The following is a 22,574-nucleotide window of genomic DNA, read 5'->3' on the forward strand; positions in this document are numbered from 1 at the left end:
GTTTTCAACAGAAACATTACTTTTCTAAAATTGTTTTTTTATTCTGCCCCCAGCCACCAGGACCTGTGGGGAAAAAAACATACTAACCTGCTTCTCACCCCTCCCTGGCTTTGTAGCTATCTGCACTGGAATTCCAATGCTCATCAGTCAACTTCCTGCATGGATGGGGTTACATGCGCCACTGCAGCCAATGCTATGTGATCCACCAATGACGTGCTACTGTGTCCAGTAGCTGTGTCCAGTTATTGGCTTCAGCGGCACATGTCTGTGCAGGAAGTTGACAGACAGGGATCAGAAGTCCAGGGAAAACAGCCCAGAAGCCAGAGAGGCAGAACCAAGTGGCAGGGACACGGTGAGTATGGATTTCTTGAAAGGTCCCACTGGCTGGGGGGCTGATATGAAAAACCCACCTCTGGTTTGGCTTATAGTGACCAAAGATGTCTTAGAGTAAATTCACATTTGGCAGATTTTGCTGTAGAAATCTCTGTCACTGCCCTATTCATCTGAGTGGGACTTGAGAAAGCCATGTCATATCCACCAAAACAACCCCATGCGGATGAATGGAACAAATTTTCAGTTGCAGAAATTTCAGTGACAAATCTGCCGGATGTAAATATACCCATAGAGTGAAAGGCATCAAGAGACGATTATAGAAAATATCACATACCTGGTTGGTTAGGTGGCCTGTGAGGTCATCAGACTTTGGATCATAAGGGTTGCATGTAAGACGAACATAGCCATGGCGGAAGAATACAAAGTAGGGTACAGTAGAAGCTATGAGCAGATAGGAGCGAATATCAAACTTCTTCCCTTCCAGCAGCAAAGGGTTTGGTATATACCTGCAGTACACAAAATATTTTGGACATACCAAGAGATGTAGTGGTTCCTAAAGACAATGTGAACATATTTGCAGCAACTGTAGACATGTAAAATGGTGTTCTCAACTAGTCAACTATTTACCTGTAGCTGTTGAATGGGTCAAATGTGGATTTTATTTGCTACCCAGGAAATCCAGCTACATTTTTACTTTTATTACGTTATACCATGGTGATGGCAAGGTTATCCACCACGTAACACTAAGGTCTCATGCACATGTTTGTGATATGGGTCCATTTTGCAGAAAACTATACAGGAGATTTATCAAACTGGCAAACTGGTGTAAAGTAGAACTGGCTTAGTCTCCCATAGCAACCAGATTCCACCTTTAATTTTCAACAGCTTTGGAAAATGAAAGGTGGAATCTGATTGGTTGCTAAGGGCAACTAAGCCATTCTACTTTACACCAGTTTGATAAATCTCCCCATATGAGTCAACAGCCAGGTCCATAAATATTGGGACATTGACACAATTCTAACATTTTAGGCTCTATACACCACCAAAATGGATTTGAAATGGAGTGAACAAGATGTGCTTTAAATGCAGACTGTCAGCTTTAATTTGAGAGTATTTACATCCAAATCAGGTGAACGGTGTAGGAATTACAACAGTTTGCATATGTGCCTCCCAATTGTTAAAGGGAGTCTGTCACCACATTTGAGCATATTAGACTGATCAAATAGCGTTATATGTGCCACCGAGAACTTAAAAACGGTACCTTTGTTGTATCTAATGGAGTTTTTTTTTCAGCCAAAAATGAACTTTTAAGATTCTGTAAATGCGCCCTCTCGTGTTCCCAGGGCGGCGTCTCAATCGTCCGAGCCCCAGGCGGCACCTCCTCAACGGCTCATAATCCCGCCCTCCGTGTGTCTCTGTCCGCCCGTTTACTCTCCTCCTCTCTCCTTTTCCACTGCGGCTGCGCGGTCAAATTCGTAGCGGGCGCAGTGAAAAAGGAGAGAGGAGGAGAGTAAACGGGCAGACAGAGACACACGGAGAGCAGGATTATGAGCCATTGAGGAGGTGCTGCCTGGGGCTCGGACGATTGAGACACCGCCCTGGGCACTTGAGCGAATTATTGGTGACCCCACCGGGGCCTACCAACCATTCCTCCCCATAACACTTCCCTCATTAACCCTTTCACTTCCCCCTTACCAATAAGACACAGAGACTTGAGTCGGATTTAAATCGGCCACAGCAGCCGTTATTTATTAAACAAAAATACAAATAATTTAACAATGAATTCCCCCAGCCGAGGGAGGTCCTAGAAGCCCCAACATGTATACATCCAGCACAACCACTCAGTGGACCATCCACCTTGCCTCCAGCCGTAAACACCCAGCTCGGAGCCACCAAACTGATGGATGCCCTCACTGATTAACCGAGTGCCCAATCCTGAGAGTCCAGCCCCACCATTGAGGCCCTCTCATTCTCAAGCAGCAACCCATTCCACCAGCTCCGAGGACCTCCCCCCGCCAACAACGCGCAACTTGACCACTCCAACCTCAAGACTGCGCGTTCCTCCACATCTCCAATGCCCTCTCAATTCCGCCCTGTAATCCCAAGGACCACAGATCAATCCCGACCGCGTTAAGGTGAACCCCATCTGCTCTCCAAAACCCCCCAAGACCCACAAACCGTCCAACCGCCCTGTTCACCTTAATGCGAGCCCTGTTCACCGCTTCCACAGACCTCGCCTCCCTCCACGTCTTCCTAGGCACAATATCCGACCACACCGTTATCATGTGTGGGAACAATGACCACAGCCGTAATAGATCAAATTTGATATCCCTGATCAATTCCCTAGCCGGCCTAACCCCCAAATCATTGCCCCCGACATGAAGCACTAAAATCTCCGGGGCCCTGTCTAACCGCACAAAGCGATGAACCTCCCTCAACACACCGCCCCACAACATACCTCTAGAACCCAGCCACTTCACCACCGCGACATCCCTGCCAAACCCCAACTGACGACCGTTCTCCCGAACATCGGCCCGCAACGCCCCCCAAAAAACGAACGAATGTCCAAGGATCCACACTAGCGCCGGACCGGAGCCTGCAATAAAACGCAAACAAAAGAAAACACGTCACTACCTAGACGCCAACACCACTTACAACCCACCCAAACGCACATATGACCGGAACCTAACAGATTCCCAACGCCCTATCCGTTTAATAACCTCGTCACTCAACCCTAACCTAGCCGCCTCAGTTGCCGCCCCAATTCTGAAGGAGTGACCCGTGAAGTCTGCTGGGTCCCCCCCCACCCCTACCAAACATTTTTTAAACACTGCCACAAACTGAAATCTGGACAGAAAAGAACCATCACCATGCCTCAACAGCGGGCCACCCTCAAAGCACACCCCCTCCCTATACACCCGCAAACATCTAACCGGACACAAAAAACACTCCGGGACTGAAAAAAGAGTAACATACCGCCCTTTTCCTTCCACATCCGTTTTAGACGACCGCAACCTGACCACCACCCTGTCCAGAAACAACTGCACTTCCTCCCCGCGTAAACCCCCCGCGACCCTGACGTTCCTAGCCACCAATTCCCCCAACCGGAAAGCCCCAAAAAAGGCCAACGAAAATGCCAACCGAAACAGGCTAACCTCCCCTACAGAAGTACAAACCAACCCAACCTGTCCCCCCAACCTCAACAGCAACGAGAACGACACTGGCCTCCTATGATCCTCAGTCCGCTGCCCCCTCCTCCAACCCTTCAAAACCTGCCTCACCAAAAAGGTCTTGGTAACATCAACCATACCCCTCAACTTGAAGCCAAACGCCAGCCCAGCTACACACTTGTTCAGCTGCTCCACCGACCAACCCTGTTCCTTGCCCTGCCCCAAGAACAACAATAGAGGTATCTCCCCCTCATCTACCCCCATCCCTAACCCCGAACACCACTGCTCTCAGTCCCTCCAAGCCTTCCCATACGCAGCCCACGAGCCCGCACTCAATGACGCCCGCAACAACCCCGCTACAGTACCTCCAACAGACCCCACAGCGACCCCGGGCACTCCAGACCTTCCGCGTCCGCCTCCGGAGCCAACTGCCGAAACCGCTCCCACTGCAAACGAGAAAGAGCATCCGCAATATTGTTAGAAGCCCCGGGCACATGGACTGCTACCACCCATGCATTAAACGACAAACAAAGCAACACAAGATGCTGCAACAGGCGAACCACGGGCGGCGACGAGGCCGTCAAACCATTGATCGCCTGCACCACCCCCATGTTATCGCAATGAAACCTCACCTTCTTGTCCCTGAAACTGTCCCCCCACAACACTACTGCAAGAACAATGGGAAAAAGTTCAAGAAGACACAAATTCCTGACCCACCCCCGCTCAACCCAAGACTGCGGCCACCGAGCTGCACACCACTGGCCATGACAATAAGCCCCAAACCCCACCCCGCCAGCCGCATCCGTAAACAATTCAAAATCGAAACTATCGACCACCTCGCCCATCATCAAAGTCCTACCATTAAAATCCCTCAAAAACCCAGCCCAAACCTCCAAATCCCTTTTCAACTCCCGCCCCAACCTAATAAAATGATGCGGCGCGACCACCCCCGCCGTAGCCGCCGCCAACCGCCGACAAAACTCTCGGCCCATAGGCATGATCCTACACGCGAAGTTCAATTTTCCCAAAAGAGACTGCAGATCCCGCAACCTCACCTTCGCTGACTGCCTCACCCGCTCAACGACCGCCCGCAAATCAACCACTTTTTCTTCCTGAAGCCGACACTCCATCCGCTCCGTATCAATTACAATGCCCAAAAAACTTAATTCCGTCGCCGGGCCCACCGTCTTCTCCACCGCCAATGGCACCCCAAAATGCGCAAAAACCGACTGCAACGTAGCTAACAAAAGGGAACAAACCCGCGAGCCCGCCGGTCCCAAACACAAAAAATCATCCAAGTAATGGATAATGGATGAACACCCGGCCACATCCACCACCACCCATTCCAAGAACGAACTAAACGCCTCAAAGTACGCGCATGACACAGAACAACCCATAGGCAGACACCTGTCCACAAAATACCCCCCATCCCAAAAACACCCCAATAAATGCAAACTGTCCGGATGGACCGGAAGCAACCGAAAAGCCGCCTCAATATCCGCCTTAGCCAACAAGGTCCCAGGCCCCAACTTCCTAACCCACGCCACAGCCGCATCAAATGACGTATAAACCACCGAACAAATGTCAGGATCGATACCATCATTGACCGACGCACCCTTCGGGAAAGACAGATGATGTATAAGCCGAAACTTGTTCGGCTCCTTCTTAGGCACCAACCCCAGCGGAGACACCCTCAAACCAGCTAACGGCACTTCCACAAATGGCCCATCCATCCTGCCCAAGGCCACCTCCTTTGCCAACTTTTCCGAGACCACCTCCGGAAACTCCAAAGCCGACCGCAAATTTCTTTGCGGCACGACCACTGGCAATGGATTCGACGGAATCCGAAATCCCTCCGAAAACCCCCGTATTAACAATTCCGCCGCTTCCCGCTTAGGATACCTATTTAGGTACTCCTCCATCCTTTCCACCCGAACCAGAGTCAGCCCCTTTCGCAGCCGAGTCTGACCCCCTGTGCTTACCGCCCCTGAAACACCGGTTAGCCCCGTGAGCACCTCCGCAAGTCGTGCACTCATGCTTGAACTTGCATTTGGCACCGAACCTGCAGCTCCCCTCATTAAAGAGGAAACACAAACCTCTTGCTGACGCTGCCGACACCGCAGACTGACTTGGCGCCCCTCCCGCGTCCCCCCGAAAGGACTGCCCCTGACGCGGCGGCGCAGTCACCCGCAACCATAGACTGATGTCCTTATGGTCCCACCTAATATCAGGCCGCACCGCTTTCCTCTGCCGGAATTGCTCGTCATACCGGAGCCACCCAGTCCCACCATATACCCGGTACGCCTCCCCAATCGCATCCAGATAGCAAAACAAGGCCGAGCAACACTCCGGCGCCTTTTCCCCAATTACACTTGCCAAGATCGCAAACGCCTGCAACCAATTGGCAAACGTACGCGGTATGAGTCTATGCCGACGCTTTTCATCATCCTCCTTTTTTCCCTCGCCCACTCTTTCCCTATCCAGATTAAACCGCTCCAGGGGGAGAAGCGAAAAAATTTCAACATACTCCCCCCGCCATATCCGTTCCCGCATGTCCTGCTTCAAATGCGCCCCCAACGGCCCCTCAAAACATACATATACCTCCCCCTTTGCCGCGTCGCTAACCTTAGGCCTCTCCTCCTCGCCCCCCACCTGCGTCTGAACCGACACCGACCCCACACTCCGTGACTGCCCATCCCTCGCCGCCCCTCCTAAACCCCCCCCGACCCCCCATGCCGGCAACGGAGACGCACCTGCCACCCCCATACCAGCAACCAAACCCGCCAAACTCGTCAAAAACTGCCCCAAACCCCCCACAATTTCCCCGTGACTACCCCCAGCCCCCACACCCCCTGGGCCACCCATCAAATTCTGCAATACGCCCCACATGTTCTCACCTGGCTGCCTGGGCGCTGTGACCCCATCAGCCGCTGATCCGGACTCCAGACGAACCGACCTCACCGCCGACTCCACGGAGGCTCCTGCTGCGCTGGATCGACCCGACGACTGCACCCCAACCTGGTCCAAGCTGGGTGCGCTCTCAACATCTTCCTCCCTCATGGACTCTTCCTGCAGCTCCAGGCCAGGAGACACCTGCCCGTGATCCCTGGGAGCCCTGCGCCCTCTAGTGGCCACTACTGGTACAGGCTCCGTCCTCCTGCTGCAGACTCTCCCACGACGAGCGGACGTTCCTGCCACTAGGGGGAGCAAGGAACCCGCCGACCCAGCTCCAGATCCCACGCCGGCCGCAGGTGAAGGCAGGGGTGATGGGGTCCTGCCTCCTTCAGAGCTCCGCTGCGCACGCGGATTCCTCCCACACCCGGGGGCTGGGGCTACCATGCTCCCCCCAACCCCCGACCGTGAAGGGTCCCTAGAGGGGCTCCTGCGCCTGCGCCGAGCCCGGGGGGTCTCACTAGGGCTAAGGCGCGCCGGCGGCCGGACCCACCGCGGCCGTTGCGCCGGTGGTGACGGGCCTGCTATACCCACCGCCTCCCCCTGCAGCACTCCAGCCAGCAGCTCCTGTAGCCACTCCGGTCCACGGGCCTCCCCTGCCGCCCGCAACCGCTCCAGCAATACCTCCACCGTCTGCATGGTAGGTCGCACGTGTGCTGTCTTTCCTCCGCTTTTTCTCCTGGCTCTAAAATGGCCCCCAGCTACCGCCCCTTAAATAAACTACAACCTAACTCCACCTACGCTAACCCGCCCCTCCGCTTCCCGCCATACATTAACCCTACCTCTACCAGGCCCCTGGCACCAAATTCCTCATGAAGGCCTACCCTTAAGGTACACCTATAGTCCGGCCTTACTTGAGAGGGCACATTTACAGAATCTTAAAAGTTCATTTTTGGCTGAAAGAAAACTCCATTAAATACAACAAAGGTACCGTTTTTAAGTTCTCGGTGGCACATATAACGCTATTTGATCAGTCTAATATGCTCAAATGTGGTGACAGACTCCCTTTAAGAGACCAAAAGTAATGGGACATAATAATCATAAATCAAACTTTCACTTTTTAATACTTGGTTGCAAATCCTTTGCTGTCAATTACAGACTGAAGTCTGGAACACATAGACATCACCAGACGCTGGGTTTCTTCCCTGGTGATGCTCTGCCAGGCCTCTACTTCAACTGTCTTCAGTTCCTGCTTGTTCTTGGGGCATTTTCCCTTCAGTTTTGTCTTCAGCAAGTGAAATGCATGCTCAATCGGATTCAGGTCCGGTGACTGACTTGACCATTGCATAACATTCCACTTCTTTTCCTTAAAAAACTCTTTGGTTGCTTTTGCAGTATGCTTTGGGTCATTGTCCATCTGCACTGTGAAGCGCCGTCCAATGAGTTCTGAAGCATTTGGCTGAATATGAGCAGATAATATTGCCCGAAACACTCTAGAATTCCTCCTGCTGATTTTGTCAGCAGTCACATTATCAATAAATAGAACCAGTTCCATTGGCAGCCATACATGCCCACGCCATGACACTACCACCACCATGCTTCACTGATGAGGTGGTATGCTTAGAATCATGAGCAGTTCCTTTCCTTCTCAATACCCTTCCGATCGCTCTGGTACAAGTTGATCTTGGTCTCATCTGTCCATAGGATGTTGTTCCAGAACTGTGAAGGCTTGTTTAGTTTGGCAAACTGTAATCTGGCCTTCCTGTTTTTGAGGCTCACCATTGGTTTACAAATTGTGGTGAACCCTCTGTATTCACTCTGGTGAAGTCTTCTCTTGATTGTTGACTTTAACACACATACACCTACCTCCTGGAGAGTGTTTTCTTCACCAGGGAAAGAATTCTTCGGTCATACACCACAGTTGTTTTCCGTGGTCTTCCAGGTCTTTTGGTGTTGCTGAACTCACCGGTGTGTTCCTTCTTTTTAAGAATGTTCCAAACAGTTGTTTAGGCCACGCCTAATGTTTTTGCTATCTCTCTGATGGGTTTGTTTTGTTTTTTCAGCCTAATGATGGCTTGCTTCACTGATAGTGACAGCTCTTTGGATCTCATCTTGAGAGTTGACAGCAACAGATTCCAAATGCAAATAGCACACTTGAAATGAACTCTGGACCTGTTATCTGCTCATTGTAATTGGGATAATGAAGGAATAACACACACCTGGCCATGGAACAGCTGAGAAGCCAATTGTCCCATTACTTTTGGTCCCTTTATAAGTGGGAGGCACATATGCAAACTGTTGTAATTCCTACACCGTTCACCTGATTTGGATGTAAATACCCTCAAATTAAAGCTGACAGTCTGCAGTTAAAGCACATATTGTTTGTTTCATTTTAAATCCATTGTGGTTGTGTATAGAGCCAAAAATGTTAGTCGTATCAATGTCCAAATAGTTATGGACCTGCCTGTATATTGTATCTTTGGGTGCCATTTTATAAAGAGTCCATGAGAAAATAAAATGGATGCACGTTCCATCCCATGTTGAAGGTATTATTATTTCACAGAAACATTGCTTTGAGGGTAGAATGTGATGGAACATGGAGGCCCTGTACAGCAGCACTGTGAAATGCCTACAATGTGGAACCATAGGCACTCCATGTTACACAATTTACATACCTTTAACTTGTCCATCTGTCAAGATGTAGGTTCTATAGTACACTAAAGGGAAACTGATGGTAGAACTGATCCCATAGTTTCCTATAGGGACAGTTTTGTGCCTAGTCACATTAGATAAGATGTCCAGATATGGACACTGGAACACTGCACAAAGTGCAAAACTCTGCTATTTGTTATGTCAGGCTCAGGCATAAAACAAGTGGCTGGACACAACTGATATATAGTGAAACCTCTTTGGACGACCACCTCTTTCAGAACACTAGCCATTTATTCAGACCAGATTTTCAGTTCCACCATATACTGTATTATGCATACTGGCCATCTCCAATTCCAGTGCAGTTTTGGGTGGTTGTCTTAAAATGTTTCACTTGTATGTGAATCCAGCCTTAAAAGAAAATAATGTTCTCCTCTTAAAATAGATTTTATACATCTTACTAATAATGGTAGTTTTCAGATCAGATCAGGCAGTGTGAGTAATTTCTATCCACCTAGAAAACAGACTTTAAAAAAAATTGTCGTGTGATCTTGATTTATACATGGTGCTGCTCACTGCCCTATTCTCCTTACAAAATACAATTTTTACCATAAACAACCATGGGGAATCTGGACACTATTGTAGTCCTGCCATCATCTGTATTCCATGGTTTTTACAAAGCCTCGGTCCTGGGAGCAGTCAGTGCTGGTTATTGTGCTGCTTTAATGTTTTATGGCTGCTATTATAAGGATTTCTATGGCTTTTCTTTGCATGGGACCATTATGTGCCTTAGTGTATTGTTCTTCAATGTCAGGCCATTTCTGCCACTATACTCCCAAACAAAAGGATCTGACAAAAGGATCTGCACCATCCTCCAGGAGAGGCAGTAGTCTGTTAGGAACAGTTATTATAATTTTAAGTGACCTTTTTATTAGTATTTTGATTTTTTTCAATGTGAAGAGATCAGTTTGCTCTCATAATACTACCCATTTCACAAAAAGCCTTTTCTATATCCTTCATATTTATAGTCTTTGATGTTGCTCCACCCCTAGTTTGAGGTTATTCTAGGGAAAGTTCAGAGAGAGTAAGCTGTTTCCTCATGCTCCCTTTCCTTAGGCCCAAAAAGATACAAGGACTTACCAATTTCTGTATGATCTACAGAAGGAGAGAAGGCAAAAGACAAAGGAGATAATTAGACAACTAGAATTTGTTAGCCTGCTATCTAAAGCTGCTAAGAGTTTCCTACAATGAGGGACACTGTTAACACACCTCTCACACCTGAAGACGACCTGACCAGTAGTATCATTAAAGCCCTGTATCCCAGAGTAGACATTACAGCCACCATTATAAAAGTACAAAGAGAGAAAGAGAAGAAGGCCCTAACTCCCTTCCTTGCCTAAATCAATAAGCTGGCCATTGCACTCTACATGAATTGCCTTGCACCCATACAAACACTTAATATCATGGGCACCCCAACCGCAATCAGGAAAAAATCCCAGAAGCAGAGTGTGCCCTGAAGGGTAGGTCCTCAATGTTAAAATACCAGACAACATCTTCAAGCCCGAACAACACCTTCAATTGTGCTGGAGAAAGGCCCGAGCCCGGGTATGTCTCTGTTTGCTCATTTGCATCACCCTGGCGCAGCACATGAATAAACTGCTCTGTCATGTTCATGAGACTGAACTGGCTGCTGCTGCTGCAGCTTCTGATACTTGTTGTAGCAAAGAAGGCAGGAGGTGGGTGACTCATTTGGTGGCAGAGAGGGGTCTTCTGGTCTGATCTGTCTGCTCGCCGAAAGCTGCAGCAGGCTGCATTCACAGTGCATCCTGGTAGTACAGCAATTTGTCCTCCCTTTCGATAACAAGAGAATAATCCCCATTCTGCCTTTTTAATGAGCATCTAAAAACATGGCTGTCCAGTAACCATCAGATCACTCCATACTAACAATACGCCTGTCTGTACATAAGCAAGCAAGCAAACAGCTTAGCATAATCGCCAGCATCTCCGAGGACCTAGTTCTTTCCTCCACATGGCCAGCATCGTCATCACTATCATCAGGCTTCTGCTCCTCCCCCACCGACTGACTCCTCCAGTGGTAGCTCCTCATCTTCCTCCTTCACTTCCCCCTCCATGGGAATTTGTCCAGGTGGGTCCTCAACAACTAAAGTTTGGCCAGCAAGAAGCATAAGTAGTTATTTTGCCATCCTTTGTTGCATCAGTGTCAACGTCTGTTCTAAAATAAATATCACTGATGCTGCAGTTGGTACTAGTGACAAATCTGGTGGCTTCTTCAATGGGCCTGAGTATGCTATATGCATCTCTATTGACATGCGACTGCCTGACCTCAAAACAAGACATACTCCCTGCTGAGGTGGTCTGGTGCATGACAAAATCATTTACCTCTTTATGCTGCTTGTATTAATGCTCTACCATATGCAAGGTGGCATTCCAGCGAATTGAAACATAGCAGATCAAGAGGTACAATGGCAGACTGTTCTGCTGCTGCAAATCCAGGAGGGAGTTCCTTGCCATAACAATTGCTGAAAAGTGAAGACAGTCTCCTGGACATGGCCAGAACCTTCTGCAAGCCACAGTACTTTTTTAAAACGTGCTCCACAGCTAAATTTATCATGGCGTCATGCATGGAGCATATGTTATTTCCCCCATAGCAACATGGCCACAAAGCTCCTGCCACTGTCGCTGATAATCTTGCCCTATTGGAGTTGGCAAGGAGACAGCCAGTTGGATCTTTGCTTTTTGATGTACTTCAGCAACTGATTGGCTTTGTGCTACTCTCTTCCAGGCTGATCAGCTCTAACACAGCATGGCAACACTTCACTTTACACATACGGTGGGAGGGAAGAGTAGTGGAAGCAACGCTCTGCCCTGCTTCTGTTGGGGGCAGGAGGATGTCCATTGAGGAGGACGTGGAGGAGCCGGATAAGCACCTAGTGTGGTAACCAGACAGACACAAACATGGAGGTGTCAATAGGATCTGCTGTGGTGCTTCATCGCCGGTGCTGCAAAAAAGATAGACCCAGCGGGCTGTGAAAGACATGTACTGTCCCTGCGCATAACAGCTGTTCCAGGTGTCCATGGTGGTACACCTTGCCAAACAGCAAGAATTTCAAGGAGTCCCAAATTCTCCATCACGCAACAGTACAAGGCAGGGATAGCTTTTTGGAGAAATAATGGTGGCTAGGTATCTTCCAGCGAGGCTGAGCGCATGCCATCAGCTCAATAAAGGCAGCAGAATCCACTAAGTGGTACAGCAGCGACTGCATCACCAGCAACTTGGCCAGGTAGGAGTTAAGCTTGTACACCAGCAGATTGCTGGGTGCGTATAGTTATTTCCTGGCCACACAATTCATTATCGATGGCTGACAATGGAGTGGAGTGGGCAGTAGCAGTATTATCGACGCTGGGAATTTTATATGACTTTTTTAACAATTGTCTTGTAAGTATGGACAAATAAAAACTTTTAAATACATATCAACTGAGCTTCACTATTGTAGAAGCACTTGTACCTACAGAAACCTATCAGAATCTGGAGAAATTATCTGGATTATACCTGATTAAAGACCGGGTGGAGACCCTGCAGTAGTGCACGAGAAAGCGGTATATGAGAGAATCTCAACAATCCATTACGGAGGGATTATATCTACGCCTATTTCTTGAAAACGCCGAGTGAGTACAATCTGTGCAGTGCAGGTTACCTTATCATACGGTCTCACACTATTATTACCTTTATAGTTACAGGATATCCAGTTAAAGGATATTTGTAGCCCTCGGTTCTCCTGTAAAGGAAGAAGGAAGAAAGATCTAAGTTTGCGTACTGGCCTGAATAAAAAGCGCGGTCCGAAACCCATATATTTTATCCATTTGAAGTGTGATTGATCCCACATCACTTTGCGGACCTGCTGCATATCATTACTGCGGACTGGTGACTTTTTTATTGTAAATGGAGTGGAGTAGGAAGAAGATGAGTAGTAGTCTGAGCGGGAGAAGCAGCAAGGACACTGCACATGGATCATAGATGCAACCTGACTGCCACAAAGGAGACTGGGATAATGAGAACATTCTTGTTGTACTAGCTGGTGGACACCTGTTTTCCCACAGTAACTAGTGATGCCACATCAAGTGCTGCAATTAGAACCATGGTGCCTACATTTGTGTTAGAACCCCCCACAGTTTATTTTCATCCTTAAGATCTTGCACACTGCAATGCTTTTGTCTGTCGTCACTGTACAGCAAAACTGCCAGACAGGAGATACTCGAACAGAGCTAGTGGCAGCCGAACTTAGCTTAGGTCTTGGATGTTTTTAGCCTGTGCCCACAGTATCAGCAGCATCTCCAGTTCCCGAGCTGACCATAATAAAAGTTTAGACAGTTTTTTTTAAGGTCTTTGACATACATTGGCTCTTCTCTTTATTGCCGCCACTATGGCCACCAACCTCCTCCTCAGCACATAGATCTAGTTCCCAGGTCCTGTCCAACTCACAATCATCGTCATAGTCTTAACCCTCCCTACCACTTTTAAGCAAGCTTAACACTAGCACTGGTTTTTGGCCAGTCGAATCCGGCACTAATGCCCCATTAGGGCTCTGGCGGGAAAAGGCATAGTAGTATCTGTCTTTTCCCCAAGTGCCACTGTCACCAGTGGTACCACTACCCCTACCACCACCGTCACCATGGCTACAAGTGCCTCTACTACTACTACTACTACTACTACTACTACATCCACCATGGCAGCCCAAAGCTGACTGTTCACAAACATCTCATTAAGAGGGAGACTCTCTTCAGCATCTTCCATAACACATGGGGTTGTATTGCCTCTCCTTAGGAAAAAGGAAGGTGGCCCATTAGGACAGGGCAGTGAAGACAGAGAAGATGCAAGTGAAAGGAGCATTAGGAATGCTGTGACCCCTTGCTCCAAGGCACATTGTCAGAATCATAAGTGACCTCAACATCATTCTGCTGTGACCAGGAAGAGGAGTGAACCATCCAGTCCACAGTGTTATCCTCTTTGTCCTCAATAATAATGTGGTACCTATCAGAAGCAAGGGGGATCTGTGGCCTTCTGGTACTACTACTACCACTACTGACTGGATGGCTGGTGCCATTACTTGCTGTTTGCAATACTACACCACACACATTCTGACTCTTGGATAATGAGGCCTGAGTTTTTCATTCTTCACTCTTCTGTTTACCAGACATTTTATTATGAGGCTTATAAATGAAAAGTCACAGGATTGGTACTCCATATTTTTAAACGGTAGCAAAATTGCAAGTGTTTTTTATGTTATTTACAGACAGAGGGAGGAGCAAAATGTCCTTCTCCTTCTACAAACACACTGCACACTGCTATTGATAATTTACAATGGCAATAGAATGTGTGTAATAAAACGGGTATATAAATGCTGCTATTGCAGCACAATGAATTCACTAATAATGCACAGTATCTTGACTCAATACAATGCAAGAAATGAAATTAGTAGTGCCAGGCTCCATCCTTAAATGCCCAATAGTCGCAAAATCAAAGGAAGACTGCATCACGCATCTGGTCTCGCAAAGAGAGCGGTAGTGCTTTATTCTGAAAAGGGCTTGAGAAAATGTATGGTTGCAACATAGCTTCTTTTTTTTTTTTTTTTGCAAGACTGAATACGTGCTGCCATCTTCCTTTCATTTTGATTCTCAGAATAACATGACATACAAACAATCATTCTTTAACTGACCCGCAGAATAAAGTTTGTTTCATTTATTTCTCTGGGTTTTTACTCCATTTCCCCAAAAAATATAATAAAAGTTCTGCAATACATTTTATGAACTCCAACAGGGGTTCAAAAAAACAACTCCTCACATGGCCACTTCAATGAAAAAAAAAAATGCTGCGGCTCTGGGGATTTAGTGATGAAAGCAAAAAAATAAAATAGCTTGACCTTAAGGTCCAAAATGCAACACGCCAGACCTGCAGGGTATGACGAAGTGAGGTCACAGTTATGGGCAATCGAGGGTACTCACTATATTTGAAGAACCCTGGGCAGGCGCATGGCAGTGAAGGAGAGGTAGACACAGTTCCTCTGGGGCACGCTCTGTAGATAGGGACCAGGCCTGATGGTAGTTGAGGTGCCCTGGATGTTACAGGTATTTTGTGTGCCTGGGGCAAGGTCCCTGTGGTATTCGTGACGCCAGTGCCTTTGGACGGTGGCACGCCGGTTGGTGGTTGGAATGATGAAGGTACACAAGTATACAGTGAACCAAAACGTAACTTTACTGGACAATCCAACTTTGTACAGCAGGTGTAGCACAGTCTTTATATTACAGTTCCACAAAAGGGGCTTATTCACAAATATGGCAGGCAATAGTCATGCAAGATACGCTGAGGGTAAATTCCACAAGCACTCAGCAGCAGGTTGTACCTTTCCTCAGAATCAATGTACAGTGTCCCTTCTAGAACTCCTGCTCTGGCTTTATATCTCCCAAGGCCCGGATGCCTAAAAGGGTGGCTTATATCCTTGGTTACTTTCTTCCTCAGGTATTATACTCCTTGCTATGATTCCTAAAATCCTCTGCCCATCAGGGTCACTTTGCTTACCCTGGGTCGCCTCCTCCTATCAGGTGGATAACTGTAGGTTTCTCCCAGGAGGTTGGTTCCTGCAACTGGGGTATCTCTTCAGAGCTAACTTAGGCTCTCTTGTTCTCAGGCAGGCTGGAGCTTCTCAACAGCCTCCTGGACATCACTAGCAGCCAGGGCTATCCAGCTGCATGTCAGGAGCAGGCTTCTTAACCTCTGTCTTCTCAGACTCCTGACTCTGCACTCACTCTCCCTGTCTGGGCCTGGACATTTATACTAGGGGCTCTACCTAGTGGGACACTACATACCCCCACGCTATAACGTTGCCCGTCCTCGGCGCAACATAGAGGGTCCCTGCACAGCTGGATACTGCACCTGTAATGAGGACGATAAAGCAAAGCAGGAAAACACATCTACATTTGCAAAATATACATTATATGTATACATATATTAGGCAGTTCCACTGGATTAGGAGCAAGTAATGGTGAAAAGGGGCGTCGTTCTCTTCTCTCAGGATAAAACAATGGGAACAGGGGCGCTGACCTGGCACAGCGTAACAATAAATACCAGGATAGTCCATATAATACTTTTAAGTGCAAATTGTCCATGATAGAACAGTTGTAGTCCATGGAAAATGTAAAAACATTAAATAACAATTCTTGGAGGCTCAAAGCATATAAAATGAGTCCGTACCCAGGTTCTTTTCTTTTTGTTCAATCCACAGCTCAGTAAAGATATAGGACCTTTAGACAGTATAGCAAGAATCACAGAGGCTCGCATGAGGTGGAGTCCATCTCTGGGCACAATACTTTAAAATAGTAGCAAAATCTCAGAGGCTCATGTGCATTTGAGTCTATCCCTGGGCCCAATTCTTTTAAATTCCAGTTGCATAATAAAATAGCAGCACATAAAATAGTCCACATTATTTAAATGGCATACACATCAAAGTAGTGCTGTAATACCCTTAATCAACCTGAAAAGGGGGTTAAAGGGTTAAAGGTGCAACATGAAAACAGGCACAACTGGGTCTTTATTCTGAGAAAGCAGGCAGGAGGTCCTGTAAACAAGATGGCCTTGCTGCACGTGATACTTCAGTGGCTTGCCGCCTCCACTGAGCCGTGTGTAACTGGCAGCAGCAACAGAGGGCCAAAACAACGAAGGACTCCTGTCCTGAAAGGGTTAACTCTTCTTTAGGATCCCTTGGCAAAATAAATCCAACATCAAGGGCCTAGCAGGCCAATTCACAGGGGCAAGTCATATCCACTTTGCATTTCAGTGGTGCTCCCTGGCTCCATTTGTATATTGGGCCTGTATTGCGATTCAACAGATGGATGTGCCCACAACACAGTATTGGGGGGCAACTGTAACATAAACGGACCCCTAATAGGTATAGGCCCCATAGGCCTAGGGGTGATCAAAGTCGCTGACCTCACCGGAGCAGGCATTACAATCGTGGGCTGCTGCACTGGCCTGGGTACCGCTGCTGCAAGCGGTCCGGTGGGTTCTGGAACGACTGGCTCTGTGCGCCGGTGCACAGCGTATGAGGATCCCACCACAGGTGCCGGTACTAAGGAGGGACGACTGGCAGGGACAGGTACTCTCACCTTAGACCCGGAGACGTCCGAGTACTTACGTCTTCTTTCTTGCAGGTCAGGTGGAGTCCGGATCCTGGCGGAGGCAGTCTAGCGTAGCTCCCGTAGCTTTAACTCCAGCCGCACAATCTGGTCGTCCAGGCTTTCGGAGTCGGGATCGCTGGTCTCCGCTGTCGCCGTCGGCACTTGGAAGGTGGGTGGTTCGTCCTGCGCAGCCGCTGCAGGCTCAGGTGAGGCGTCCGCTTTCCTCCCTCTGCGGATATTTTCCAGGGTAGCTCGGAATCTCTCGGCATCCTGAAGCTCACGGACAGTTTTCTCCCTGCGAGGCAACTCAGGTGAGGGCCATGGGCTAACCCTCTTCTCTACCACTGTCGGCTGCCAAAATACATTCGGGCCAATGAAGGAGCCCCTTTCTTGGAAAGCATGATGGGCCGGTTTTGGAGAGCACATAGGTTCTTGCTCGCAGCCAGGGTGGTCCTCATCAAGGTCCCAGTCCTCTGTCTTCTTCTTAGGACGGGACACGGCAGTGGCGTAGGGGCCTCGCAGGCCCTCAGCAGGGGTAAATTCAACCTCCTCTCCCTCACGGAGGTTATGTAGACGTTCTGGGAGGTAGCTCCGCTTGACGGACCTCCTGTTGACATATAAGTCTCGTCCAGTCAGGTAGTCTTTTATAAAACCGAAGCCTCGGTCCTTGTCAAAGGCCACAACCAACCCCATTCTCCTTTCCAGGCGGGGTTGTGTGTCAGTGTGGCACTCGTGAACGGTCTTTGCCAGTTCCTCGTAGTAAATTTTGGTTTTAGTCGTTTTCTTCGTTATTGCGGCCTCCCGGATCTCTGCCATTAGAGCTGACCACTTGAACGAGGGCTGGAAGAAGTCTCTCCAGGAGCCATAATAGGTCTCCGGTTGCATCCTTGGTGGCGGGCAGGCGGGTCTCTCCGGTCCCGGAGAGTAGGCCGGTGGAGCATCCTCTTGCTCAACACCAGTCATATTCATGTTTAATAAATCAGGCGCGGACATATCAGCAGGAAAGTCCTCACTCCTCAACATGCTCGATCCTTCTCTGGAGAGCGACAGGGTGGCGCCAACAAGTTCAGACAGATCCTCCCATTGCACTGGGAGGCCGCCCCCCAGGTACTCCAGTATGGGGGAGGCGGAGTCCATTACAGCAGACATGCAAATGTCCAGACAGGGCGGTGGCGCCAGCATACAGCCTTCCCGCACTTTTAGCAGAAGGCGCCAATTTTTACCGCCAATTTAGGATGAAGATGACGCAGCAAACAATTTCAATCAAGCTCAGCGGCCATCTTTGAGCAAAATAGCTGTCTATTCACTGACAGCAAGCGGTGGCTTAAATAAGCAGAAAACAGTCCATACAATGCAATCTTCACACCGCAAATATTACAGTTCACTTTGGCCCAGCAATTTTCAATAAAACAATTGGGGCATGTCACTTTAAGACGATTTTCAGCACACAGTTTTTAAATCCGCTATGGCGCAGGAATATTCGGATCCTGTTCGTGACGCCAATTTATGCAACACGCCAGACCTGCAGGGTATGACGAAGTGAGGTCACAGTTATGGGCAATCGAGGGTACTCACTATATTTGAAGAACCCTGGGCAGGCACGTGGCAGTGAAGGAGAGGTAGACACAGTTCCTCTGGGGCACGCTCTGTAGATAGGGACCAGGCCTGATGGTAGTTGAGGTGCCCTGGATGTTACAGGTATTTTGTGTGCCTGGGGCAAGGTCCCTGTGGTATTCGTGACGCCAGTGCCTTTGGACGGTGGCACGCCGGTTGGTGGTTGGAATGATGAAGGTACACAAGTATACAGTGAACCAAAACGTAACTTTACTGGACAATCCAACTTTGTACAGCAGGTGTAGCACAGTCTTTATATTACAGTTCCACAAAAGGGGCTTATTCACAAATATGGCAGGCAATAGTCATGCAAGATACGCTGAGGGTAAATTCCACAAGCACTCAGCAGCAGGTTGTACCTTTCCTCAGAATCAATGTACAGTGTCCCTTCTAGAACTCCTGCTCTGGCTTTATATCTCCCAAGGCCCGGATGCCTAAAAGGGTGGCTTATATCCTTGGTTACTTTCTTCCTCAGGTATTATACTCCTTGCTATGATTCCTAAAATCCTCTGCCCATCAGGGTCACTTTGCTTACCCTGGGTCGCCTCCTCCTATCAGGTGGATAACTGTAGGTTTCTCCCAGGAGGTTGGTTCCTGCAACTGGGGTATCTCTTCAGAGCTAACTTAGGCTCTCTTGTTCTCAGGCAGGCTGGAGCTTCTCAACAGCCTCCTGGACATCACTAGCAGCCAGGGCTATCCAGCTGCATGTCAGGAGCAGGCTTCTTAACCTCTGTCTTCTCAGACTCCTGACTCTGCACTCACTCTCCCTATCTGGGCCTGGACCTTTATACTAGGGGCTCCCTATCTCCCTCTAGTGTCTGGGATGTCTAACTACACCCAACTAGGCCTGCTACTGCATCACACAGGGGTACATTGCATGTAAAAACACATTAAAACACACATTAAATGCAGAATTAAATATGACATTTCTGTTCCTTGTGAGTAGGAGTAACGCGCACACCAATTGACCCTTGTGTAGTGCCCACCCATACCTAGTGGGACACTACAAAAACATGCCAAGCATTAAAGGGTTAACCTGTCTCCAGGAAATTCACACTTAAGCCAGGCATTTGAATGTAATGGCTCCTTTCACTTAGTGATCAATTGCTTCATTCTGGAGCAAAAGTAATTTTAATCCACATGCAAATGAGAAGTAAAGTGCACTAAGGGCAGACCAAAGGCAACCTCGGTCCTCCTGGTTCCTCTGCCAGCTCCTCTCTCTCCTTCCCTCTCCTCCTGGCTCCTCCTGGTTCCTCTGCCAGCTCCTCTCTCTCCTTCCCTCTCCTCCTGGCTCCTCCTGGTTCCTCTGCCAGCTCCTCCCTCTCCTTTCCTCTCCTGCTCGCTCCTTCTAGCCCTGTCATTCAAACTGTTTTTCAAACTCCGGGCATCCCATCTAAAATGGATGTGTGAATAAACCCTTAGCAGCATAACATCACATCATTTCCCTAATACGATGTTGCATATACGCCAGGTGACTGCAGGTAAAATCTAACAAAATTAAAAAAATGTCCCTAACTAATCTGTAGGTTAATATTAGGTCACAAAAAAGATCAACTACAAATGGCATAGTGGTATGGAAGGGACAACGTTAGCAAGCATACCCTGCACTGAACATCTTTGTTAGGGCTCATACACACGACCGTATGTATTTTGCGGTCCGCAAAAAACAGATACGCAAAAAATACGGATGACATCCGCGTGCATTCCGTATTTTGCAGAACGGAGCAGCTGGCCCCTAATAAAACAGTACTATCCTTGTCCGTAATGCAGACAATAAAAGGACATGTTCTATTTCTTGGCGGAATGGAAACGGAATGTACATGGAGTACCTTCCGTGTTTTTTGCGGACCCATTGAAATGATTGGTTCCACAGTCCACAAAAAAATAAAATGGAACAGAAATGGAACAGAAACGGAATGAAAATACGTTTCATTTTCCCTCCATCAATGATCCTGAAGTAGTTTCATACAAAACAAAATCTGGACACCAGGGGGAGCTCTAATAAAAGAAAACTTAGTACTGTATTGTCCTCACTCTAGAGTGCAGCAGGGTCACCTAAAATGTTCGTGTGATATTTCTTCTATTTTTTGTAAGTATATACAGTACACAAAGTGAATAAAAATCGGATGCTACAGTATAAAGTATAATATGCCCTTTATTATTTCACTTGTATAATGTAACTGCCACAATACTGTGTAATACCTATCTGCATAAAGCACGGATGGTGTACATGTAGTCTTGTGGATAACCATTTTCTCACAGTAAATCATCTTTGTTTCGATCTGTTAACTACTATACAGTATTTCTTCATTCAGATTCCAGGGCATAGGTCTCCCACTAAGACCTCATACACACAACCATTGTTTTGGTCCGCATCCAAGCCACTTTTTTGCAGCTCAATGGGACCGCCAAAGATGCGCACAGCCCTCCGTGTGCTGTTCAAATCCGTTACTCCATTCCGTGGTCCCCCCCCCAAAAAAAATTTAACATGTCCTATTCTTGTCTGTTTTGCAGACAAGAATACGCATTTCTATAATGGGCGGACTGCAAAACAGGGCACGGCTATGTGCATGTAGCCTAATTCTAGCATATTAATAGCGCGTTGAATGCACGACGACCCAGCCTGCTACAGTAGGTTCAGAACGGATCCGATCGAACGCTAGTGTGAAAGTAGCCTAAGCACTGTGAAGTGGATTTGGTGTGCTGTGGTTCTAGATCATACCAATTCAACAACAACAAAACATTCAATATACAGACATCATGTTATCTTCATGGCTGAGGGGGCACCCCTTTCAAGTAGTACAACTTAAAATCTTCCATGAAGCTTAGGCCAGCATTCATGTTAGGCTGCTTTCACACCTGCGTTAGGTGTGGATCCGTCTTGTATCTGCACAGACGGATCCGCACCGATAATGCAAACGCTTGTATCTGTTTAGAACGGATCCGTTTTGACTTACACTAAAAAGTCAATGGGAGGCGGATCCATTTTCAATTGCACCATATTGTGTCAGTGAAAACGGATCCGTCCCCATTGACTTACATTGTATGTCAGGACGGATCCGTTTGGCTCCGCATCGTCAGATGGACATCAAAATGCTGCCAGCAGCGTTTTGGTGTCCGCCTCCAGAGCGCAATGGAGACTGAACAGAGGCAAACTGATGCATTCTGAACGGATCCTTATCTATTCAGAACACATTGGGGCAAAACTGATCTGTTTTGGGCCGCTTGTGAGAGCCTTGAAACGGATCTCACAAGCGGACCCAGAAACGCCAGTGTGAAAGTAGCCTAACATGTTACAGAGGTGGTCGCTGCTCTGCTCACCTCTTACGGCAGAATGGACCCACGTCCCGCTGTCTCCATCTTCCCAGCAAGCCTGGCCCCTCCATACAGGCTATGCCCAGCTTGCTGGCCAGGACTCTCAACCTCTGCCCATAGAGCTTGCGCACTCTCCCTCCAGCTCTTAGAGGGCCAGCAGGTGTGAAGTGAACCCTATTCTTCAGCAGACAATGGGGCTATTGTGCCTGAGCAATATGTTCCTAGCTTGCTAGTTCCTGTAAAGGTGTACTGTACTGTATTCTGTTTGTGTACTAACTTCTGCCCATTACCTGGATATTAACGGTCTGCTCCATAACATGACCTGTGCCTGACCTCTTTATTGCCCCTTTGCTGCCTTCCCTGACCCCTGACTTTTATCAAATTGCTCATACTGGTGGCTCCCTGGCAGCA

The 22,574-nt window shown here is 48.0% G+C and overlaps 1 protein-coding gene across 1 annotated transcript in view; it reads right to left on the reverse strand.

Moving 5' to 3' along the window:
- Positions 1 to 22,574, reverse strand: part of TTLL10 (tubulin tyrosine ligase like 10) — a 114,192-nt gene that overhangs the window by 20,321 nt on the left and 71,297 nt on the right. Inside the window, exon 7 of the mRNA XM_044277540.1 lies at positions 668 to 839. Coding sequence (XP_044133475.1) covers positions 668 to 839 — 172 coding nt within the window. The remainder of the gene's footprint in view (positions 1 to 667; positions 840 to 22,574) is intronic.

Source organism: Bufo gargarizans, chromosome 2, assembly GCF_014858855.1.
Source record: "Bufo gargarizans isolate SCDJY-AF-19 chromosome 2, ASM1485885v1, whole genome shotgun sequence".
Lineage (NCBI taxonomy): Eukaryota > Metazoa > Chordata > Amphibia > Anura > Bufonidae > Bufo > Bufo gargarizans.